We start from the raw sequence: 21018 nt of genomic DNA, 5'->3' as shown, positions 1-21018 counted from the left end.
TTAAATTTTTGCTTCTTTAGAGTTTGCTTCTTCAGAGTTTTAACTACGTATATATTTTTCATTTTTTTAAGATATATTGAACTGTTTAAATTTAAAATATGATGTTATTATCTAATCCATATCTGTATAACAGTTTACACGAGGTGTAAATAAATAATGTCTTCAGTTATGAACAATATAGATTCATTTGCATAATTATATATTTTTGGTAGTGATCAATACTTCCAAGCATTGTGGTTTGGGATGCCAATGTCGGTTAATTGGCTCTCTGAACTTCCTTCTCCGTAACTCTGTGATTCTTTGCCACTCTTAGTGAGTTGGCTTAGCACAGCCCTGAGAACCATCTGATCCGAGGAAGGTTTGGACAACGGGTTGGGGTTCTTGGAGACAAAGCCGGATTGGTTGGTTTGGTTCAAATTGGAGAAGCAGGGCACTTGCTGGTTGATGATGTGGTGATGGTCGAAGTTGATGTAAGAGTCCATCGACACAGAAACAGTTTGGTTTGAGCAGCTTCTCATGTTGTTGTCTCTGTCGACTTCGTTGTTGTTCTTGTGAAAAACTCTACACAATACCCACTCTTCCTGTTTTGTCCAACAAATAATAAGACCATAAAATTCAATATTTTTTCAAAATATGGTTAAGAGAGTAGATTTTTGTGCCGAGTCAAAGATCATCTTAGGTAAGCCACAAATAAATCTTTGTAAAATCGTCAGCAAAATCCCTTAAAAGATAGATAACATTCAAGTTGAATGTGAAACAAAGATAAAGTCAAAACTTTTGCCATAAGTCATGGGATAATATGATTGTGACATCCCCTACGGGCTTGCTTCATGCTTAATTTGATACTTACATCCAAGAAACATATACTACGTTCCAAAATGTATTGTTTATTCAAAATGGCTATAAATTAACCAAACAAATAAAATTATTGAAGCTTTAAGTAATCAATAATCATGATCTTATGATATGGATCTTGAAACAATAACATGAATAAATAGAGACTATAGAGTAATAATTACCTTTAGAGGATTAGGAGGGTGGTGAAAAAATGTTCCTTGGAGACGAAACTCATGCATGACCCAATCAGTTTTACGACCTTTAGGGGCTCGACCTTTGTAGAATACAAGTGTCTTTCTCATGCCCACAAGACTACCATTTCTGTGGATTGATCTATCTTTACCGGTGGCTTTCCAATAACCGGTGGCCGTAGCTCGGTTTGTCCTTTGTCCCGTTGCGTATTTTAGATCTTTTTGGCTGTAAAAATACCATTCTTTACATCCCACTCTCGCCGTTTCTGTACCAAAAAACATGACATTTTGTATATACTAGTAGAAGTTAGGCATTGGATGTTTTCAAAATGTTAATGGCGTTGAATGCTCTTTCTATTGCACTTCACATATATTTATTGATTTCAATATTTAATAAAGAGGGGTATTTTCTCTGATATATAATGGATATTTTAAGATAATTAAGATATAATGAGAAAATTTTATGATAAGATATAAAGAGAAAATGAGAAATCTTTCGGAATTTCTTTTATCTTTTAATGTCTTTATCTTGATGATGATCATGATGTATTCAATAATATCCAAATGAAAATCGATCCGCATCATATCTTAACGAACCAGGTTCCCAATTGCCAAGCATCGAATACGCATTCAACACGTATGCATGATTAGAAAATTTTGTTTTTTATTATACAACATTGTTATTTTATTTTATTTTAAAAGCTTTATATATACGTCTAGTGAGTGTATGACAGCCATCAATAATTGTGCAGTTAAATAGTCATTTTCACAACAAATTAGTAAGAAAATATACTAATTTGCAGGTGGCTCGCAAGTTGAACTTTGTTTGTTTTGTTGGTTAGTCAACATATGATGATCTTGTTCTTGTACTAGTAATATGGAAGAAACAACCAAAGATCATGTTGGCAACAAGAACTACGCATTATAACATGCTTAATTACGATCGAACGGTTAAACTATATGATTGATGAGTTTGAGAAATTCTTTGTGTACACGCACATATATAAGCGTCATATTATTCTGGATCCCTAATTCAAATGTGTCTAAAAAAAAATAGAACAAAAGAAAACTTACGAGGAATGTCCCAAGGCTCGCACTTGTTGAGATCAACCTCGATCAAGACAACTGGTTGATAGAGGCTACGAACGGTTCTTTTCATTAAGTAGTCGCAGACGAGCTCGTCGTCTCTGGGGTGGAATCTAAACCCAGGAGGCAAGTTAGCCTCAACCATACTTATACTGCCCTTAGTATCTTCTTTAACCTCCATTTTCTGTTTGATATCTAAAGATTTGCTTAAGTAGTGTTTATTAATCATCTGATGATAGGTTAATATATCTGTCAAGAGGGGAAAGAGAGATGGAGAGGAATAACGGGGGTCTTAAGCACGAGATAGGGAAGAAGAACGGTGCTATAAATAATTAAGAAACCATAAAGTCAACATCGATATTTTTTTCTTTTTGTTCTTAAACAAAAAAAAAAAAAAAAAAAAAAAGTTCTGCAGATTGGATACGGAATTGAGAAGAAAACATTACGTATCTGATAAGGTGAAGTTATGCATTTCTGAACCCACAATGGTTTATACTATAAGTCTAACTTGTTAGAAGATGTTTATGCTCAGTTTTGTATTTATACTCAGTTTTTACAGATTGGTTTATACTCAGTTTTTTAGTAATAACAGAATGAATAGTGTTGTGTGACATATCACAATACTAAAAGGGAGATTTCCTCAAAATCTAGCTATGCCACATCATCAAAAATATTCAACCAATCAGAACATTTTATTTTTTTCTGGGCTTAAAGTTTGGTTTAGGTCTGGGTTTAAAGTTTGGTTGCGTCCAAAACGCACATGAACGGAAACACTAAATCAGATGAATCAAAAAAATGGAAGTCGTCTCTCCTATTTCTTCATCGGCGAGTCAGTGACGCCTGAGGTTTTCCTACATAAGTCGGATTTTCAAGCACTAGCCGTTACTGGAGTCGGTTTAGGTATCTCTCCACCGCCGCCAGGGCATTGACTCTTCCTTCTAATTCAGCCCTCTTGAAGCGAGCAGTTTGATTCTGTGATTGTTGATGAGCAGAAGTAAGGCGGAACGTTTCCGGTGAGATTACTATTACGAGATTGGTACCTTCTAACTACAACTCTAATCTGGAAAGCGTTAAGACCGAGCCTGGTGAGACAGATTCATCTCAGCGTAATTTCGTTTTCTCCATGACTTCCAAGCGAGCCTACAAGCAAGATATCCTTATTTTCTCTCAGAAAGTTTCTTCATTTCCAAGTTTTCTCGGAATTCTATTTTTCCTGTCTTTGCTCATGGATTACTACACAATTGTTGTGCTGGATCTGCTGCTTCTATTATTAGGAAGATCTGTTTTTTTCCTACCTGTGGACTAACTTAAGACCTCTACAGCGTGTGTTTGTATGAATTTAGGACTTATCAGTCAAACTGAGTTTTGACTAGCGTCTCCTCATCTAATTGCATTTGCTTAGCCTTGGTTTTGACTGTGTGTGATACAAAGAGGAGTTTGTGGCACATTCTGCTGCTGTCAACTGTCTAAAGATCGTTAGGAAATCATCCAGGGTTCTGGTCACTGGTGGAGAAGATCACAAGGTCAATCTTGGTCCAACGCCATCCTGGTCAGTTCTTTCTTCCCTTCTACTGCTTCTCTTGATGTAATGTAGTAGCGTGGTCTCTCTTTTACTGAGTGTCTATCTTATCTGTTTTGTGGCCAGAGATTCAGTTACCTTTCATGCTTCTGAGGTCTTAGTTGCAGCAGGAGCTGCTAGCCAGAACAATCGGTCTCGCAAGAGAAAAGAACTTGACAAGAAGGTAAGACACAAATTATAATTTTGTATGTTGAAAGAAATTATATCTTACGTTTTTGGACATTTCTCATAAGTCATTGTTGATATGTATGAAGATAAAAGGATGTGGAGGGATGGCACGAAAGATATGTTTCTTAAGACTAAATGTTAAAGGTTGGAGTTTTTTCAAAGACATAGACAAAGAAGTTTATAAGGATTTGGCTGATGTTGAGGTGAACCCAAATACTTGCTTCTTTTTTGTTTTTTTTGTTTTTTTTTTTAATTTCTGGCACGGCCTTTGCTTCCTATTTCTTCATCGCTATACTGATTTCCTTCTTTCGCCTTTTCAGGTCAAGTTTGGCGAGCTAGAAGCTGAACTTTCTGAAACCAATGTTGTTAATGACAAGCTGCAGTGCTCTTACAATGAACTTGTGGAGTACAAGCTCCTTCTTGACAAGGTAATATGACAGAGAGGTTCATAACTAATTTGACAGTTTTGTAGCTACTTAAAATATACTATTATAAATGATCTTTGGTCAGCACAATTTTAATGAATGTACATGACTTTCCGTGAATTGTGTATTTAAACTGTTATCTTAAAGCGTCGGATATATATCTCATGCATTCATGGAGCTGACATTGTTAAGTAAGACAGAGCTAACCGTTGAAGTAGGTGTTAAGGGAAGCGTTGTCAGCAAAAAGGTTAACAATAAATATCATATTATACAAATTGGAAGTTAGTTTCTTTGATATTGAAACTAAGTCAGAAACTGTTTTTGGGTTCACAGGTACTCTCTATCGACCACCCAAAACACGGTTGCAACGTTGCAACTGGCACATACAAAGATCTTTTTGTCAGCAGGAGCCATTGATCCAACCAAAGTAAAAATGATCATTACTTAATTAAAGATTGAAGTACTCCATTCTGCATCCTAACCGAGTGTTTTTCTTAGGGTTGTGAGATGTTTCTTACAGTATGCTTCAGCCATAGCTAAAGCATCTTTGATGTCCAAGTGTGTTGTTGTCGACATAAAGGAGCCTGACTCAGAAGCTTCTGCTGGTAACCTTTCTTAGTTCTTTTTTATTTGAATTTGCAGAATTACCGGTAGATCTGCAACCTTTTCCCTAATATCTCTGTTGGCCTGTATGCTATGGCTTTTAAGTTAGCAATGAGAACAGAGTAATGTTTGAGGAAGCAAAAGCCACTACCAAGTTATTTATTTCCTGATGTGGAACATATTTTATCATAACCAAATATATGTTTCTCTGATGAGCTGATCATATAAATTTGTTTGTGTAGTGTGAATCAAGAGCAAACAAATCTTTGAATATGAACTCTTTTTTTTAGAACTGAGTATGAACATATCTTATTCTTTCTCTTTTTTGCAGCTTTTAGACCACGTGATGGTGGACAAAAAGATTTACATGATTTTCAATGTGTAATGATCAACAGATTTTAGTGACACAGAAATTGGTGTTGCACAAAAAAAAAAAGCAATTTATGATGCGGTAAGTATATTTGCGTTTATTTTTTTACAGCAATAGCTACTTTTACTTATGACTGATTTTCTAAAACCAGTTGATCAAATATGAACAAGTGTCTACGTTCTCACGAGTTCAATCCATCTTTGGTATGATTTGCAGGAAGATGAACCAAGGCCTGCTCTCAACCCCATATCCAAGATATTCAACTCGTGCACTTAAAGATAGGAGATCACATGGTAGTCTTTCAAGCTATAGAAGGGTAGAGTGGCAGACAAAATTGCAAAGGAAGATCTCACTTTTTTTTAGAATAATTCCCCTATATTGTATTATGTTGCCAAGTTGGTTGAATATCTTAGTGGAGAGTGATAATGTGTAAACTATTGGGTTAATGAAAAGTATGAAGGTTGAGCCAAAAAAAGAAGAGATTAAGATATTAACATATTAAGGAAATATGGATTAGTGTTAGTTCTAATGATAGTTATGCCAAGTTGAAATAATATTTTTGTTGTAGCGCGCATATTCTTTGTATCTTTAAAAAAAGAAAAAATAAGCAAGTCGCACATATGACAAACTAACATCATTTAAATTTTTTGAAGAAAATATTCTTGCAAATTAAATACCTTAATTTATCTATCTCACAGATACAATATTGTGATGTTGAAAGATTATAGAAATTGGTGATATGCGTAAGAAATGAAACATTTAACAAAATAAATATTTGTTACAACATATTATAAATCGCATTTTCAAAAGTAACTTAGATTGATAACTGTAGAGAAAGCACACATACCAGAAAAGAGCAACAGTGCACATATTAGTTTTCTATAAACTGACCAAGTTAAATATTATAATTTCATCATATAAAGTATGAACAACATAAACATTTCACACCAAAAGCTATATTTTATAAGCAAAAGGCAAAAACGTGTCATTAATTATCATCCAAACTTCTTTCCTTCCTTTTTTTTCTAAGCAAAGAAAACGTAAACGTTGACAACATGAACAAAAAGCATATGCACGGATGTAAAGAACATTATGGTTTGGGATTAGAAATTTGGTGGCTCATATAAATTAATAAATCTAACACACACACACACATATATATATATATGTGCACGTTATGTGATTAAAGGATTCTGACATTACTAATATTAATAAGGTTTACCAAATATAGTGTGAGTTCTTATATACTTTATAGTATATAGTGTAATCAGTCTAAGTATAGATATATATATATATATATATATATACAAATTACAAAGTAATTTAAATTTAACTAAAATATATGGAAACAACCCGGGCGTAGCCCGGGGAAGGCTCTAGTTAATTTAACACTAGGATAATACCTGCGCCTTGCGCAGGGTGAAATATTTATTAAAAAAACTTATGTTTTCATATTGTAAAATCTCATGATTTCTGAATACATGTGTTTCTGGTCAAAATATATTTGTATTTATGTTTTTTCAATATAGAATAATTAACTAAGTATAAATATTTGGTACACATAGAAAAATATAGAAACCCAAATCAAACAATTAAAATGTGATATCATTAATATTCCTATAATCATAAATTAAAAGTTGTGAAAAAGTTGATGATATTTCCAAGGAAAACTCAACCGTAAATATATAGTACGCATATGTAAGTTTTCGGATGGTTTAGAATGTTAAAATAATTAGCATTAATTATTTAAAAACCATATTTTAGTGTGATACATTGAACCAATATTTATGTAAATTTTCAATAACTACCACAAACATTTTGGCAAGTTGTTTTCAATGGTCAAAATTATATACTTGGTGACAAAGTATACTGTTATCTTAAATTAAACTTACCATATAGAACTTACTCAAAATTTTGTACCAAGCTTAAAAATTCGGTGGAAGAATTAACTTTGTGAAAACGTTTCTTATTTATTTAAACAGGCAGTTTATGATTGACCCTCCTTGGGCTCAGTTGAAATTTAAAAAAAAAAACATTTAAGCGACCTCAATTATAGATAATTCGAAATAAGTAGTTGTTGTCTAATTAAACATATTGTATTGACAAATTTAAAATTTATATATGATCGAATTGTTTATATATGTATATAATTTTTGATTGTTGATATAATCATCTATATGTTGGGCCGATACAATTGGATATTTTATTTTACTAACTTATCAGTAAATAAAATTTATAAATTTTCGATTTTGAAGTTACACTAATTTTCAATATCAGATTTTTTTTTTTGACAACATAAGATGGAAAATTAAAATATTAAAAAGATAATTACAAATTGGATTAAGCTTATAATTTAAAGTATAGTTTGGTTATGGGCCACATTAAGACAACAAAAGATTTTACAGCCCGACTATTATTATATTTAAGGGCCAAGTACAAAGATGATAATATTATTTGTTTGCAACTGATATTTTGTAAATGATGAAAGTTAGGTTAACATAATATATATCATTAACTACCACGAAAGGTTACTATTAATGTTTTCCTAGACTACAAAAAAAAATAAGTTAGGTGCCAAAGCTTTTTCTTAATCTTCAATATAAATTTCATAATTTAAGTTTTAAAGAATTGTGTTGCAAGGAAAAATATTTGATATATAAGTTTGTTTGGTAATAACAAAACAACTTAATTTATGTATTACTCTTTATATAAATTTTTGTAGGCGAGGAAGGCGTGAGAACCGAACAATATTCTTTTTTTTTTCTTTTATTAACAAAACAATTCTGAATAGCTGCGTTTCTTTGCTATTTTTTATATCAAAATTGGCTCTTTGATATTAATAAAAAAACTAACACTTAAAAAATCATTACTTTTGGATTTATAGCAAAAGCATGCAATACTTAAGCCATAATATATATATATAGCAAATTTTGATTTAAATTGTTGTCTAAATAAAACGAACTAAGAGTATATCTTCACTTTCTTATAGAAAAAAATATATTATATTGGATCACAATATAAACCAACCTTGTGTCATTTAAAGAAAATCTCATTTAGGGAGATCACCGAGTATTAATTTAATTAGATCGTCGAGTTTTAAGTTTACCATAGTATATACATTTATGTTTGGATTAATATAAGTTTTTTTAGCAATTGGATTTTGGACTTACTAATTTTTCAATTGATTCTTATGATGCTATGTTTTTTATAAATAATACAAACTTAACGTTAAAATTTTTTTAATATTTTTCTATTAATATATAAGAGATAACTTTTTATACTAAGGAGTAAATTTCGGCCAATTATTGCATAATGAGCAATACATATAGGAAACTTTCAGTTACACTGATATAATAAAATTTTAGTTAGACACTAATATAGAATAGGGATTCATAAAATTGCATATTTTTTTTTATTTACTTGCATGAAAAAATATTAGACTTGGTAACCAAGTTTCAGAATAACTATGTACATTCCTTTTATTGAAAGTCTTAAATAATTAAAATATAAAGATAATTAATTGCATGATTCAAGTTGCCCGATATAAAATTTGACCTTGAACTACACACTCTTACATTAATATAAATATTTCCTTTTGTGAAACCATGAATCCGCTATCATCACTATATTTATTTAAGCTATTAAATGCATGTGTATATACCCATTATAACATATAAGTTCAACAAATCTAAAGTAAATGTCTCTTAAAAAAATAGATTATACGTTAAATCATATTAAAATCGTACATTAAACCAACGATCTTAAAATGGTTATTGGTCAAACAAACGACCCAAAATGAGAGAAATAATCTACTTCTTTAAACTATATAATGGCTAAAATTGCATCATGTTTCACCATTGGAATGCATCCATAATTAAGTCTTCACCAACTAATATAAATTAATTTATAAGTTGTTGATATATATTCTATGTTTCATATATACAATGGAATGAGACCTTCTGAATATGGAATGTGTTCCGTAAATTTCCAGTGAAAAGCTCTGTAACATGTTCGACTAAATTGAAGAGCTATATTATGGACAATGGTGATGAGAAGAACAATAACTCAAAAATTGTTGTTTTGTAGGTACAAATGTAATACAACAAAGCAAAGACAAAAATGGCGCAAATTATGTACTTATGCATACTATAATCATAATCGTTATCATAAAAAAAAGAAATCATACAATGTAAGACATATTTATTGCGTTGTTGGACATATAAGTTGCATGATTCAAGTTAAGACAGGTTTATTGGGATGTAAATAACTATAACTATAACTACGATTATGGTAGTCGGTGGAAACATTATTATATGGTAGGAAATGATTTTTTTCTTAGGTGAATAAGAGCTTTGAATATGGTACGACCACATTCATTCTGTGAGTGCCACGTCGGAATTGAAGCCTTCTAATGAATCCACTTCAGCATGCTAATTTTGTAAATAATACAAAAATAAAGGTTATCATTTTTTAAATGATTCTCTTTTAATATATAAGGGATAAGCACTTGATCTATTTTTAATGTAAGTTAAATATTATATTATAAACTATGAAAAATATTATATTAACAATTTTGCAATCAACAATTCTACTGATTTCTTGTAAAGATATTCTCTATAAACGTAACTTTTGTTCAGTCATCTATGAAAACATTGATGAATATTCAGTAAAACCAGAATTAGTGAACTAAAAATGCTTCCATAAAAGATGACAGCTAAATCTATAATTATTGGATGTTGTAGGACAGAAAATTATTTGTGTTGCCACAAAACAAGTAAATATTGTGTGGACATAAGTACAGAAGTAATTACAACTCGGACCATTTATAGTTTTACATCTGAATTTACGTTTCGTCATAAACATTTGAGTAATCTCTTATTGTCGTTTGCGACTTAAGGTAAACTAATAAATCTATATATGGAAGCGATGATCGTACCAACTCAATTATGGCGAGACAAAACCGTGGCTTTGACTTGTTTTTGAAGTATACCTCTGAACTAATATTACAGATTCTGACGTACTTGTACTAATAAATTTGGTAGTAAACATACACAGAGATGGACTGAATCAAAAATATGTTCTGAATCATAAAATATGTTTTTTATAAGAAGAAAACTCTATACTAATGTATTTGGGCCTTTTAACCCGACCCGACTCGATTTTTTTACGTGAAATTATTGGATCTAGTAAATGAAGACACGTGTGTGCTGTGTATGTGTGAATCTGAGAGCATGCGCAACGGTGTATCTTAGTGAATCCTTAGCGCTAGATTATAGGTTAATTACATTTAAAATAAATGAAAAAAAGGAAATAAGCGAAGGATCAGTCCGTGTAGAAGGAACTTAAGGACTTAATCCTTAGGGCAGCTGGCACGCTTTGATTGGGTGGGGTTGTGTTTGTGTTTCGTGGTCACGGAAAAAAAAATTCATTCGACAGAAACGTAGAAAAAAAAACCTCTCGAAGAAACAGAAGGCGATTTTCGATCCATCTCGTTCCATCTTCTTCCCTCGAGTTCGAAGGTAAATCGAGAGGAATCTGTAGATTTATGGTATTAGATTAGGTTCTCTGTAGTTTTCCTGTCAATTTAGGGTTCGTTTTGATTTTTTAAATCGAATTGGGGATTTTCGTTTCAAGTTAGGGTTTCAAATGATTTGGGTTTTCAATCGCTTTGTAGAGGTTTTGGTTAGTAGTTACGGTTCCAATACTGAAATAGGTTTGATTAACGATTTGCTTTTCGGCTTTTAACCAATGATCCATCTGCTTATGTTTGCTTTCAAACGATTAGTGAATCGATGAAGGGGTCTTCCCTGATACGCGATCCTTTCATCTGCTTTTCTGCTTTTAGTCAAGGTTTTATTTTCTTGTGAAACTTAAAACACGATCATTTGTGTGTTTACATGATCCTCCTCATCTATGCTTTGATAAATTTCTGTTTGGTTAGTCGTCTGATGAGGAATGCTCTGTGCTAGTTGTTGTTTCACTTTGGTTGTTGTATTTTGTGCTTACAAATTTTTAAATTTCAGGTTAAACAAACATGGGACAAGACTATAGCTACACCCAGCCTTCCTCATCAGACGAGTATGACTTGACCTCACTTCTTGAAGCTGAAGCGGCTTTGTACGCCGAAGAAGCTGAGAGTAGCTACAACATTGGTGAGCCTGTTCAGTGCCCACCTCAGCCGTTTCAGTACTTATGCGGGGGACATACAAATGCGGAGGAGATGCGTGCGTTTGAGACACAACTTAGTCTTCTGAAGGATCAAGTTCGTGAGAGTGACCAGAAGCTGGCTAAGCTCGAGAAGACCCTCTGTGATGAGTTATGCAAGAAGACATCATGGGTTACAGTTCTTGGAGTTTCTTTTCTGTTGAGCCTTTTACTTTTAATAGCTGTGATAATTCTTGGAGGTTAGTTTCAAACTTTCAATCCTTGTTTATTTTAAATGTTAATCTGTGGATTTTTTTAAAAAAAAATCTCTTGTGTTTTCAGGAACAGCTTCGAAGGATAGTAGAAGAGTATCTGACGTGGAGACTGTCTTTAAGGTTAGAAACATTTAAACTGAAGCTATGCCTCTGTTTTTTGCTTATTTGAAAAAAAACAAAACATTTATACTGAAACTCTTTATCTTAAATGCTTACCTTCCTTATTCAGATTTGATAGGATATTAAACGTTCTCACACTGGTACTTGTTTACTTTCTGTGTTACTAGTAGAGAACTTATTAGATTTGATTGGTGGTAAATGCTAGTTTAGAGCTTTCTATCTGCCTAACTACTTAGTTTTGTTGGTGATAAATGCTAGTTTAGAGTTTTCTTTCTTCTAGCTGGCTTATTTAAGCGCTGTGTTGCTAATAGAGTAACACAGACAATTAGATAAAATGAATAACAGCAGTGGTTTCCGAAACCTACTGTATAGTCAATGTCCCATTGAACTTGATTCACCTGAACAAGTTTGGTTCGGTAGCCAACCACCTGAGCCTGTTGGGTCCGGTAGCCAAGCTCCTGTTGGCGAGTCTGGTGAGCCGGTTGTCGAGCCTGCTACCAAAGAGAGGAGGAAATGGAACCAGCAAGAGGATTTAATACTGATAGGTGCTTGGCTCAACACTAGTAAAGATGCAGTTAAAAATACTGAGCAGAAAGCTGGTGCATTCTGGAAGAGGATCATCGACTACTACAATGCAAGCCCTCTTCTGGTTGGGACAGTTCCGAGAGAGCTTACTCCAGCCAAGCAGCGGTGGGCTAGGATTAACGCAGATGTCTCCAAGTTCGTTGGTTGCTATGACCAGGCTATGAGGGAGCAGAAAAGCGGTGAAAACGATGATGATCTGATGAAAGCCGCACTAGACTACTACTTCAAGGATCAAGGCCACAAGTTTGGCATGGAACACGCCTGGAGGGAGCTGAGGCATGACCAGAAATGGTGCTCATCATGTAAAGACAGTGGGAAGGATAAGCGCAAACATGTCGTGGAGGTTGATATAGATGAGGAAGAGGGCAGACCGGTCGGGGTCAAGGCAGCGAAAGCTGCTTCTAAGAAGAAGAAGAGTGGGAAAGAAGAGGAGTTGTCGCGCTTACAAACCATCATGGAGATTAAACAGAAACTCTCTAACCAAAAACTTCTTGATCGTTTATTAGCCAAAAAAGTGCCATTAACTGAGATGGAAACATCACTTAAGCTGAAGTTAATGTCTGAAATGTTATGATTTTTTTCTCTTTAAGGTAGATACTTGTCTGTGTGTTGCTTTCCGTAAATACTTGTCATTGTGTTGCTAAGTCACATGTCTTTTTGTTGATTTGCTAAGTCACTCACGGGTCTTTTATGTTTCAGGTTCCGCAGTAAAAGAGGAAGCAAGTCACGGGTGCCTTTGGAGTGGTGAAAGTCTTTTCTTCTGTAGCTCATGTGAAGCAAGTCACGGGAAGTCCTTTTTGTGCTATAAGTTTGTGTCTCGGTTTCTATCTTGGCATCACTTCTTCCTTCCTTTTTTTTTCCCGATTCCAATCTGGTCGAGAAGAAGTTGTTTTAGTTTATTGTTGTTGTAACATTTAGCTACTACTCCAAGTTGTAAGTTTGGCTACAACTCTATCTTGCCATCACTACTATTTTTAATCAGGTAACTTAATCCCTTGTGTTGTCATTTGTTTGTTTGTTGATGAAGCTCTCTGTTATATAATAATATGCATAATCATTGTAACCTGTTAAAAGAAATGATCATCACGCCTCATGAGTTCACTACAACCAAACATACTAAAATATTAAAAGAAATGATCATCACGCATTCATTTTCAAACGTTCATCTTCTTCTATCTAAGTGGTGGCTTAATATTATCATTATCTCAAAAGTTTCTGGAAAGTTAAAAACTTTTGTTATTATTATCTGACCATTTAATATTTTTTAGATAATTTTAGATAATTCAATAAAAATGTGAGATTGGAGTATATGAAAGATGATTTTAGATTGAAGTCGTAGAAGAATTATTGGACGAAATTATTTTCTAGATAATTTTAGATAATTCAATTTTTAATTATTTTCTAGATATGTCATCATCTTCATCTGATGAAGTCGATGAAAGATTGGACGAAATTTGTGAAGAATACGTAGAAGAAATATACAACGACATAGTGGAGGCCCAAACCATACCGCAAAGGACACGTGCGTATGTAGAACGACACCGCGAAGGAGGACAAGACCAATTATGGAATGATTACTTCAGCGAAGATTCGACTTTTTCGACTCAATTATTCAGACGCCGTTTCCGCATGAATAAGGAATTATTCTTGCGTCTTGTTCATGGCCTAGAAGCGTCCTTTCCATTCTTTCAGCAAAGAAGAGATGCAACCGGGAGGTGGAGTCTTACTGCACTACAAAAATGTACTGCAGCTATTCGTCTGCTCGCTTATGGTACCGCGGCTGACACCGTTGACGAATATCTTCGACTTGGTGAGACCACTGCACTTTCGTGTTTACATAATTTTATTGACGGAATAATACTGTTATTCGGAGAAGAGTATCTACGACGACCCACACCGGAGGATCTTCAACGACTACTCGATATTGGAGAGAAACGAGGGTTTCCTGGGATGGTCGGGAGCATTGACTGTATGCACTGGGAGTGGAAAAATTGCCCAACCGCTTGGAAAGGACAATACGCCCGTGGATCAGGAAAACCGACAATTGTATTAGAGGCTGTAGCTTCCCAAGATCTTTGGATATGGCACGCCTTTTTTGGTCCTCCAGGTACCTTAAACGATATTAATGTCCTCGATCGGTCTCCTGTTTTTGATGATATTTTACAAGGTCGAGCTCCGAGGGTAAAGTACGTGGTCAACGGACACACGTATAAGTTGGGGTACTACCTCACAGACGGTATATATCCAAAATGGTCAACATTTATCCAATCTATTACCCTTCCTCAAACTCCTCAACAAGAGTTATTTGCTAAAGTTCAAGAAGCAACCCGGAAAGATGTGGAGCGGGCTTTTGGAGTACTTCAATCTCGATTTGCAATTGTGAGAAATCCGGTCAAAACATTGAACAAAGAAAAGATAGGGAAGATTATGCGAGCATGTATCATACTTCACAATATGATAGTCGAAGATAAACGGGATGGATACTCTCGTATTGATATATCTGAATTTGAAGAAGGAGACGTCCCCAGATGTTCAGAAGTGGAATCCGAGTGGCCAACAAATCTGAATAATATCTTTCCCACTCGAAATGATCTTCGTGATAGGCAAACACATGAACGGTTGAAAACTGATTTAATTCAAAATATTTGGAATAAATTTGGTGAAGAAGATTAGAAATTATTCTATCTTTATGTAAAATTAATGTTCTTTTCTTTAATTGTTGTATTTTTATGTTTAATTAATGTATTTTATGTTTAATTATGGAATTTTATGTTTAATTATGGAATTTTATGTTTATTTATTATATTTAATCATCCAATATATATAACACTACAAGAAAACATCGGGATACTCAGGGAAAAAATCGTCGGTATGTCGTCGGAATAACGCTATTCCGACGACATACCGACGAAAAAAGTCCTCGGAAATATCTCCTCAGAAATTCATACTTCCTCGGAATTCCGTCGGAAATTTCCGACGGAATTCCGAGGAAACAAAATTCCGAGGAAACTCCGAGAAACATATTTTCGTCGGATGGTTCCTCGGAATAAACCGATGGAATTCCGATGGTCAAATCCTCGGAAGTTTCGACAAAACATTCCTCGGAATGTTTATCGGAAAATTCCGAGGAACATATGTTCCTCGGAAAATTCCGAGGAACATATTTTCCCTCGGAATTTTCCGAGGGAATGGAGTTCCTCGGAAAATTCCGAGGGACAAAACTCCCTCGGAATTTTCCGAGGATTCCATTCCCTCGGAAAATTCCGAGGGAATTATGTTCCTCGGAATATTCCGAGGGAAGAAAGTTCCTCGGAATTTTCCGAGGAACTACATTCCCTCGGAATTTCGAAAAAATTTATTTTTTTTTAAAAAATTTAAATTTTTTAAATTTAATTTTAAAATTTAAAATTAAAATTAAAATTGAATAAAACATTAAATAAAACATAGTAGATAATATTCAAAGTTAAATAAAACATTCAGAGTTTTTGGTAAAAAAAAAAAAAACTACGGGTCTTGGATGTTCGGGAACACCTCGTTCGGGTACATCCTCTTCATCATCTCCATCATCTGCTCGTTGAGCCTCTTCTGGGTCTCATAGCCCGCCTGTTGAGCTGCCATCTGGGTCTCCAACGCAGATATCCGATCATCCTTGTCCTTCAGCTGAGCCGTAAGAACTTCCGGATCAACATATGGCGGTGGTGCAGAAGAAGGAGCAGCCGACCGGGAGCGACGACCCAAACCGACCATACGTCCCTTCTTCTTTGGAACCGACTGAAATATAAAAAACCAAATTTAGATAATATAAATTGATGATAAAATAAAAATCAAGAAATAAATAAATTGAACTTTAAAAAAAAAAACTTACCGATTCAACGATTTCGTTGATTCGAACCCGGGACAAGTTGGTCGAAGCCGTCGAATCGTCATCATCGGTTTGAAGCTGAGACACTTCGTCGTACACCTGAGTTTGGACCAGGTCGACCACGTCCCTCACAAGACCATCATCAATCTGACCGGTCTTCTTGTTGGTATACGCCCTTTTCATTAGGGCGAGATCATCAACCGGCTCGCCCTCATTTTCTTCCGCCTTGAAAAAAAATAAATTAAACAAACATTAGAAATTTGAAAAAATGCATAAAAAATAAAATTCTGAAACTTAAATAATTAAAGAAAGAGCGGTTGAACTTACCATGCGATCCGCGAGAGTGGCAATAGATTGGGCACCCAAGTTATGCTTGTAGATGCCCTTCCCTTTACGGTCGCTCCTGCGGTTGTTGGAGTTGGTGGAAGAAGTTTCTTTCGTCTCTTCCTTATCCCAATGCTCACACAACTCCTTCCATACCGTGTCGTTCATCGACTTTGGGACCTTTTAATTTAAAAAAAAAAAGTTTAATAATTTAAAAAATAGTTTAATAAATTAAAAATTGTTAATAAATTAAAAACTACCTTGTTTGCTTCCCACTTCTTCTTCCACTCGTACATCTGCTTCCCATAGTTGTCCATAACTTTATGGACAAAATGGTTATAGATAGAGAGCGTATCATCGGAATTCCAGTTGAATTCTTGCTGAAATAGTTTAAAAATAGTTTTTAAGCACAAAAATATAAATAGTTTAATAATTAAAAAAATAGTTAAATAATTAAAAAAATAGTTTTTAAAATATTTAAAATGTTTAATAAATATAGAAAATAGTTTAATAATCACAAAAAATAGTTTTAATAAATAAAAAATATAAGTAAAAATTTTGAATACTTACCGCAAACTGACGAAACCACAGATGCTGCTTCTCGACGGGAAGTGAGTGAAAGTCGGATGTCCCTTGTCGAGGGCAGAGTACATCATACGGTTGATCCATGCGCTGATCCCGTTCCCGGATCGGTTGAACCTAATAAAAAGAACAAATTATTAATAATCAATCAAATTTTAAGGATAAAAAATAAAAGTTTAAATTACCATGTTTGACCATGTCCATGTGGATACTCAGTGAGATAGGGAAGATGGTCACGACCGGGCTGTCGAACCAACTCCGCAACGCTCATCACTCCCGGAGGACCGGGTGCAGCAGCGGGACCAGGAGCGGGTGCAGCAGCGGGAGCGGGAGCAGCAGGAGCGAGTAATGGAGAGGGAGATGTATGGTATGAGCTGTGGGGCGAAACGGAATCCTGAACATGGCTGGAAGAACCCCGAGACTGGCTCCCCATACCACCCCGGCTACGACGCTGGCGAGGCCGGATCTGATCATCATTAGACCTGTAAATTAAAAAAAAAAACCTATTTCAAAATTATAGTTTTTAATCACAAAAATATAAATAGTTTAATAATTAATAAAAAAAGTTTTAATAAATAAAAAATAGTTTAAAAATTTTAAAAATAGTTTAAATAAATCCCAAAAACATATAAAATTTTAAAAATGTTTAATAAATATAGAAATTTATATTTTACATATAAAATACATAAAACGTTTTATAACCACAAAAAAAATGTTTTTAAATATTATATAAATGATTTTTAATCTTAAAAAAAGTTTTATAGATTTTAAAAATGTTTAATAAATATATAAATGAATTTAAAATGCAAAAAATAGATTTTATATACAAAAAACGTTTTCAATATATATATATAATTTCAAATTCGATTTTTATAACCACAAAATTAATAAAAACTAAAAAAAAAATTCAAATCAAGTGAAATACATAATCAAACTCGATTTTACACAAATCTACCATTCACCCTAACAAAATCTATAAATCTCATTCCAAAATCATCAAATCTACTTAAAAACCATACAAATCTAACCTAAAAGAGTGGGATAGGGTTCTTACATGATTATGGGGGAGGATTAGGGGAGATTCGCCGGAAAAACGCGAGAGAGAACGGTGGAGTCGCCGGAAATCGCGAGAGGAGAGGCTGTGCGGCGCGGAGAGAAAGAGAGAAATGGGGAAGAAGATCGGGCTCGCCCTAATATTATGAGGGGTCCGACGGAAACTATCCGTCGGAATTTCCTCGGAAATATTTTATATTTCCGTCGGAATTTCCTCGGAATTCTTTGATTCAATTTTCCCGAAATATTTGGCGGCTAGGTTAACCCGGTTAAATGAAAATATTCCGACGAACAAGGATTCCTCGGAATACCCTCGGTAATCTCCGAGGAATTTCTGAGGAACCAGGGTTTGGGGTTTTAAAACATCGATTATTTTCGCCGTATTTCATTTCTTATACAATTATAATGCATACCATTGAGGATTCTTTGTATAGATGATCATAAACCATGAAATAACACAATTTCAAAAATAATTGTAAGTATTCCCTTTACCGTTTATTAAAGTGTATAAGTGTTTCTCTTATGTTGTGTGGTTTTCGTTCATGTAATCGTAAAAAGTGTTTGTTATTGGATAAAACACCAAAGTTCATAGTTCCAAACATCATAATCTGGTTATGACACTTAATGAAGGTTATATACGTGTTATTCAATCCGTAAAACGTTGTTTTCAATTTAAAACCCCAAGTTCCTCGGAATTTCCTCGGAATATACCGAGGAGATTCCGAGGAGATCCTTATGTTCGTCGGCATTTCCTCGGAATATACCGAGGAGATTCCGAGGAAAAAGAATCTATAATCAAATCCCCAATTCCTCGGAATTTCCTCGGAATTTTCCGAGGAAATTCCGACGAACATAAAGAGTTCCTCGGAATTCCCTCGGAAAATTCCGAGGAAATTCCGAGGAACTTTGGGTTTTCAATCGAGAAGATCTATTCCGAGGAAATTCCGAGGAAAACCTATTTGTCCTCGGAATTTCCTCGGAATTTTCCTTTAAAAAAAAAAAAAAAAAAAGGTCGACGCTAGTCTGTTTCCGAGTCGTCATCACCAGATGAATCTGAATCTGGATCTTGGTGAAACTCTCCAATCACTGGTTCATCCTCTACGTGAACGGCGGCTTCTTCTCCGAAGTCGGTTAAATCGACTACAAGGCCAACTCCACCTAAATCTTCTGCTGCACTTAAGTTGCCGGATGTGCTTGGTTGTAGTGGGTCTTCCAGCTCAGAACTTCCCTGAACTCGGCCTCTCGGGTTGAGTCTTGTAACAGTAACCCATGGATCATCTCTGTTCCTTACCCGGGGGTACTTGATATAACAAACCTGATCGGCCTGAGAAGCAAGAATGAAAGGATCATAATATTGCAGCTTCCGTCTTGAATTTACTGATGTAACACCAAATGCATCTGTTCTCACACCTCGATCTGGAGTGTTGTCGTGCCAGTCACAATAGAAAACAGTACAGCGCAATCCAACCATGCCCAAATACTTGATTTCCAAAATCTCATTTATGTGTCCGTAGTATACATCATCTCCTGATGCAGAACAAACACCAGCATCGTAAGTCGTACTCGAACGTCTCTCTTCTGAGTTGTGAATGCATATCCTCGAGTACAAAATCTCGGATATGACTTCACAACAAAGTTTGGTCCAACGACCATCTCGCGTATCCAATCGTCAAATGTTTCACCTCTGGCCAAACCATCACTCACATAAGTAAACATCCATCCACCAAATTCTCTCTGCTTCATTTCTTCTAGTTCGTCTCTGTGGCGTATCTATATTCTAACCGCTTTTCTGCCATGAAAATCCTTTCATATTGAAGAACATCTTCGCAGTTGGTGAGTAAATATGTTTGCAAATGACTGCGCTCCTGATCAGTAAGTCGACGGTCCTTTGGTTTTCCGCTAAGTCGTCCAACGTCTGTGAAAATGTCTGGAACCTTCCAATGATATGTTGCCCGTTCGCCTCTATCATCATGCCGAGCAGGTCTTCTGTTTTTGGTCTGAACTTCTGCTGGAAAGTAGTACTCGGCAAAGTTTGAAGTTTCTTCATTGATCATCTGTGCGACTATAGACCCTTCCACCCTACTTAAATTTTTCACCATCTTCTTCAAATGGAACATATACCGCTCATACAGATACATCCATCTATACTGCACAGGACCACCAAGTTCCAATTCTCTTACCAGGTGAATAACAAGATGCTCCATAACATCAAAAAATGAGGGAGGAAATATCTTCTCAAGGTTGCACTGAATCACAGCTATGTTAGTCTTCAAATTTTCAATACCTTCAAGAGTCACTGATCTTGTGCATAAATCGCGGAAGAAACCACTTATCCCTGCAATTGCTTCATGAACATTTCGTGGTAATAGTTCCTTGAAGGCAAACGGAAGGAGGCGCTGCATCATTACATGGCAATCATGGCTTTTCAAGCCAGTAAACTTTCCTTCCTTTCTGTCGATACAGTTACGCAAATTAGATGCGTAACCGTCTGGAAATTCCACATCGTTTGAAATCCAATCAAAGAACGCATCCTTTCCCGCTGCATCAAGTCGGTATATGGGAAAAGGAGCCCTACCACTCTCATCAACATGAAGTTCTGAACGATCACATATATCGACTAAATCGAGTCTTGACTTCAAATTATCCTTTGTTTTACCTTGAACATTAAGGATCGTGTTCATGAGATTGTCAAAAAAGTTCTTCTCGATATGCATGACATCTAAATTATGCCTTAGTAGATGATCCTCCCAGTATGGCAGATCCCAAAAAATACTTTTTTTGTGCCAGTTATGTAGGTTTCCAACACCATCTACC

The 21018-nt window shown here is 34.9% G+C and overlaps 3 protein-coding genes across 15 annotated transcripts; 2 read left to right on the top strand and 1 right to left on the bottom strand.

Moving 5' to 3' along the window:
- Window positions 1-82: 82 nt before the first annotated feature.
- LOC103859485 (NAC domain-containing protein 21/22) lies at window positions 83-2588 on the bottom strand. Of its 2 annotated transcripts, none has more exons than XM_009137020.3 (3): window positions 2103-2588; window positions 1020-1294; window positions 83-581 (listed from the first exon to the last, which is right to left on the bottom strand). In XM_009137020.3, the coding sequence occupies exons 1-3, from the start codon at window positions 2341-2343 to the stop codon at window positions 216-218; spliced, it is 882 nt and encodes a 293-aa protein (XP_009135268.1). In that variant the 5' UTR covers window positions 2344-2588; the 3' UTR covers window positions 83-215. The 2 variants fall into 2 exon arrangements, with proteins under 2 accessions (XP_009135268.1, XP_033142338.1); XM_033286447.1 differs by having other exon boundaries at window positions 1020-1325; window positions 2103-2415.
- An 833-nt stretch (window positions 2589-3421) lies between these two features.
- On the top strand, window positions 3422-15163 carry LOC103859486 (putative nuclease HARBI1). Of its 12 annotated transcripts, none has more exons than XM_033286435.1 (9): window positions 3422-3663; window positions 3760-3856; window positions 3948-4064; window positions 4182-4289; window positions 4487-4533; window positions 4620-4713; window positions 4785-4891; window positions 5221-5340; window positions 5476-15163. In XM_033286435.1, the coding sequence occupies exon 9, from the start codon at window positions 13791-13793 to the stop codon at window positions 15054-15056; it is 1266 nt and encodes a 421-aa protein (XP_033142326.1). In that variant the 5' UTR covers window positions 3422-3663; window positions 3760-3856; window positions 3948-4064; window positions 4182-4289; window positions 4487-4533; window positions 4620-4713; window positions 4785-4891; window positions 5221-5340; window positions 5476-13790; the 3' UTR covers window positions 15057-15163. The 12 variants fall into 12 exon arrangements, with proteins under 12 accessions (XP_033142326.1, XP_033142318.1, XP_033142322.1 ...); XM_033286427.1 differs by having other exon boundaries at window positions 4434-4533; XM_033286436.1 differs by having other exon boundaries at window positions 3455-3663; window positions 3768-3856; window positions 4434-4533.
- On the top strand, window positions 12133-12957 carry LOC117132604 (glutathione S-transferase T3-like). The gene has a single exon (XM_033287339.1). The coding sequence runs from the start codon at window positions 12133-12135 to the stop codon at window positions 12955-12957; it is 825 nt and encodes a 274-aa protein (XP_033143230.1).
- Window positions 15164-21018: the final 5855 nt, after the last annotated feature.

Source organism: Brassica rapa, chromosome A03 (assembly GCF_000309985.2).
Source record: "Brassica rapa cultivar Chiifu-401-42 chromosome A03, CAAS_Brap_v3.01, whole genome shotgun sequence".
Classification (NCBI taxonomy): domain Eukaryota; kingdom Viridiplantae; phylum Streptophyta; class Magnoliopsida; order Brassicales; family Brassicaceae; genus Brassica; species Brassica rapa.
The sequence above is the reverse complement of the archived record's forward strand: the minus strand, read 5'-3'. Positions and strand labels throughout refer to the sequence as shown.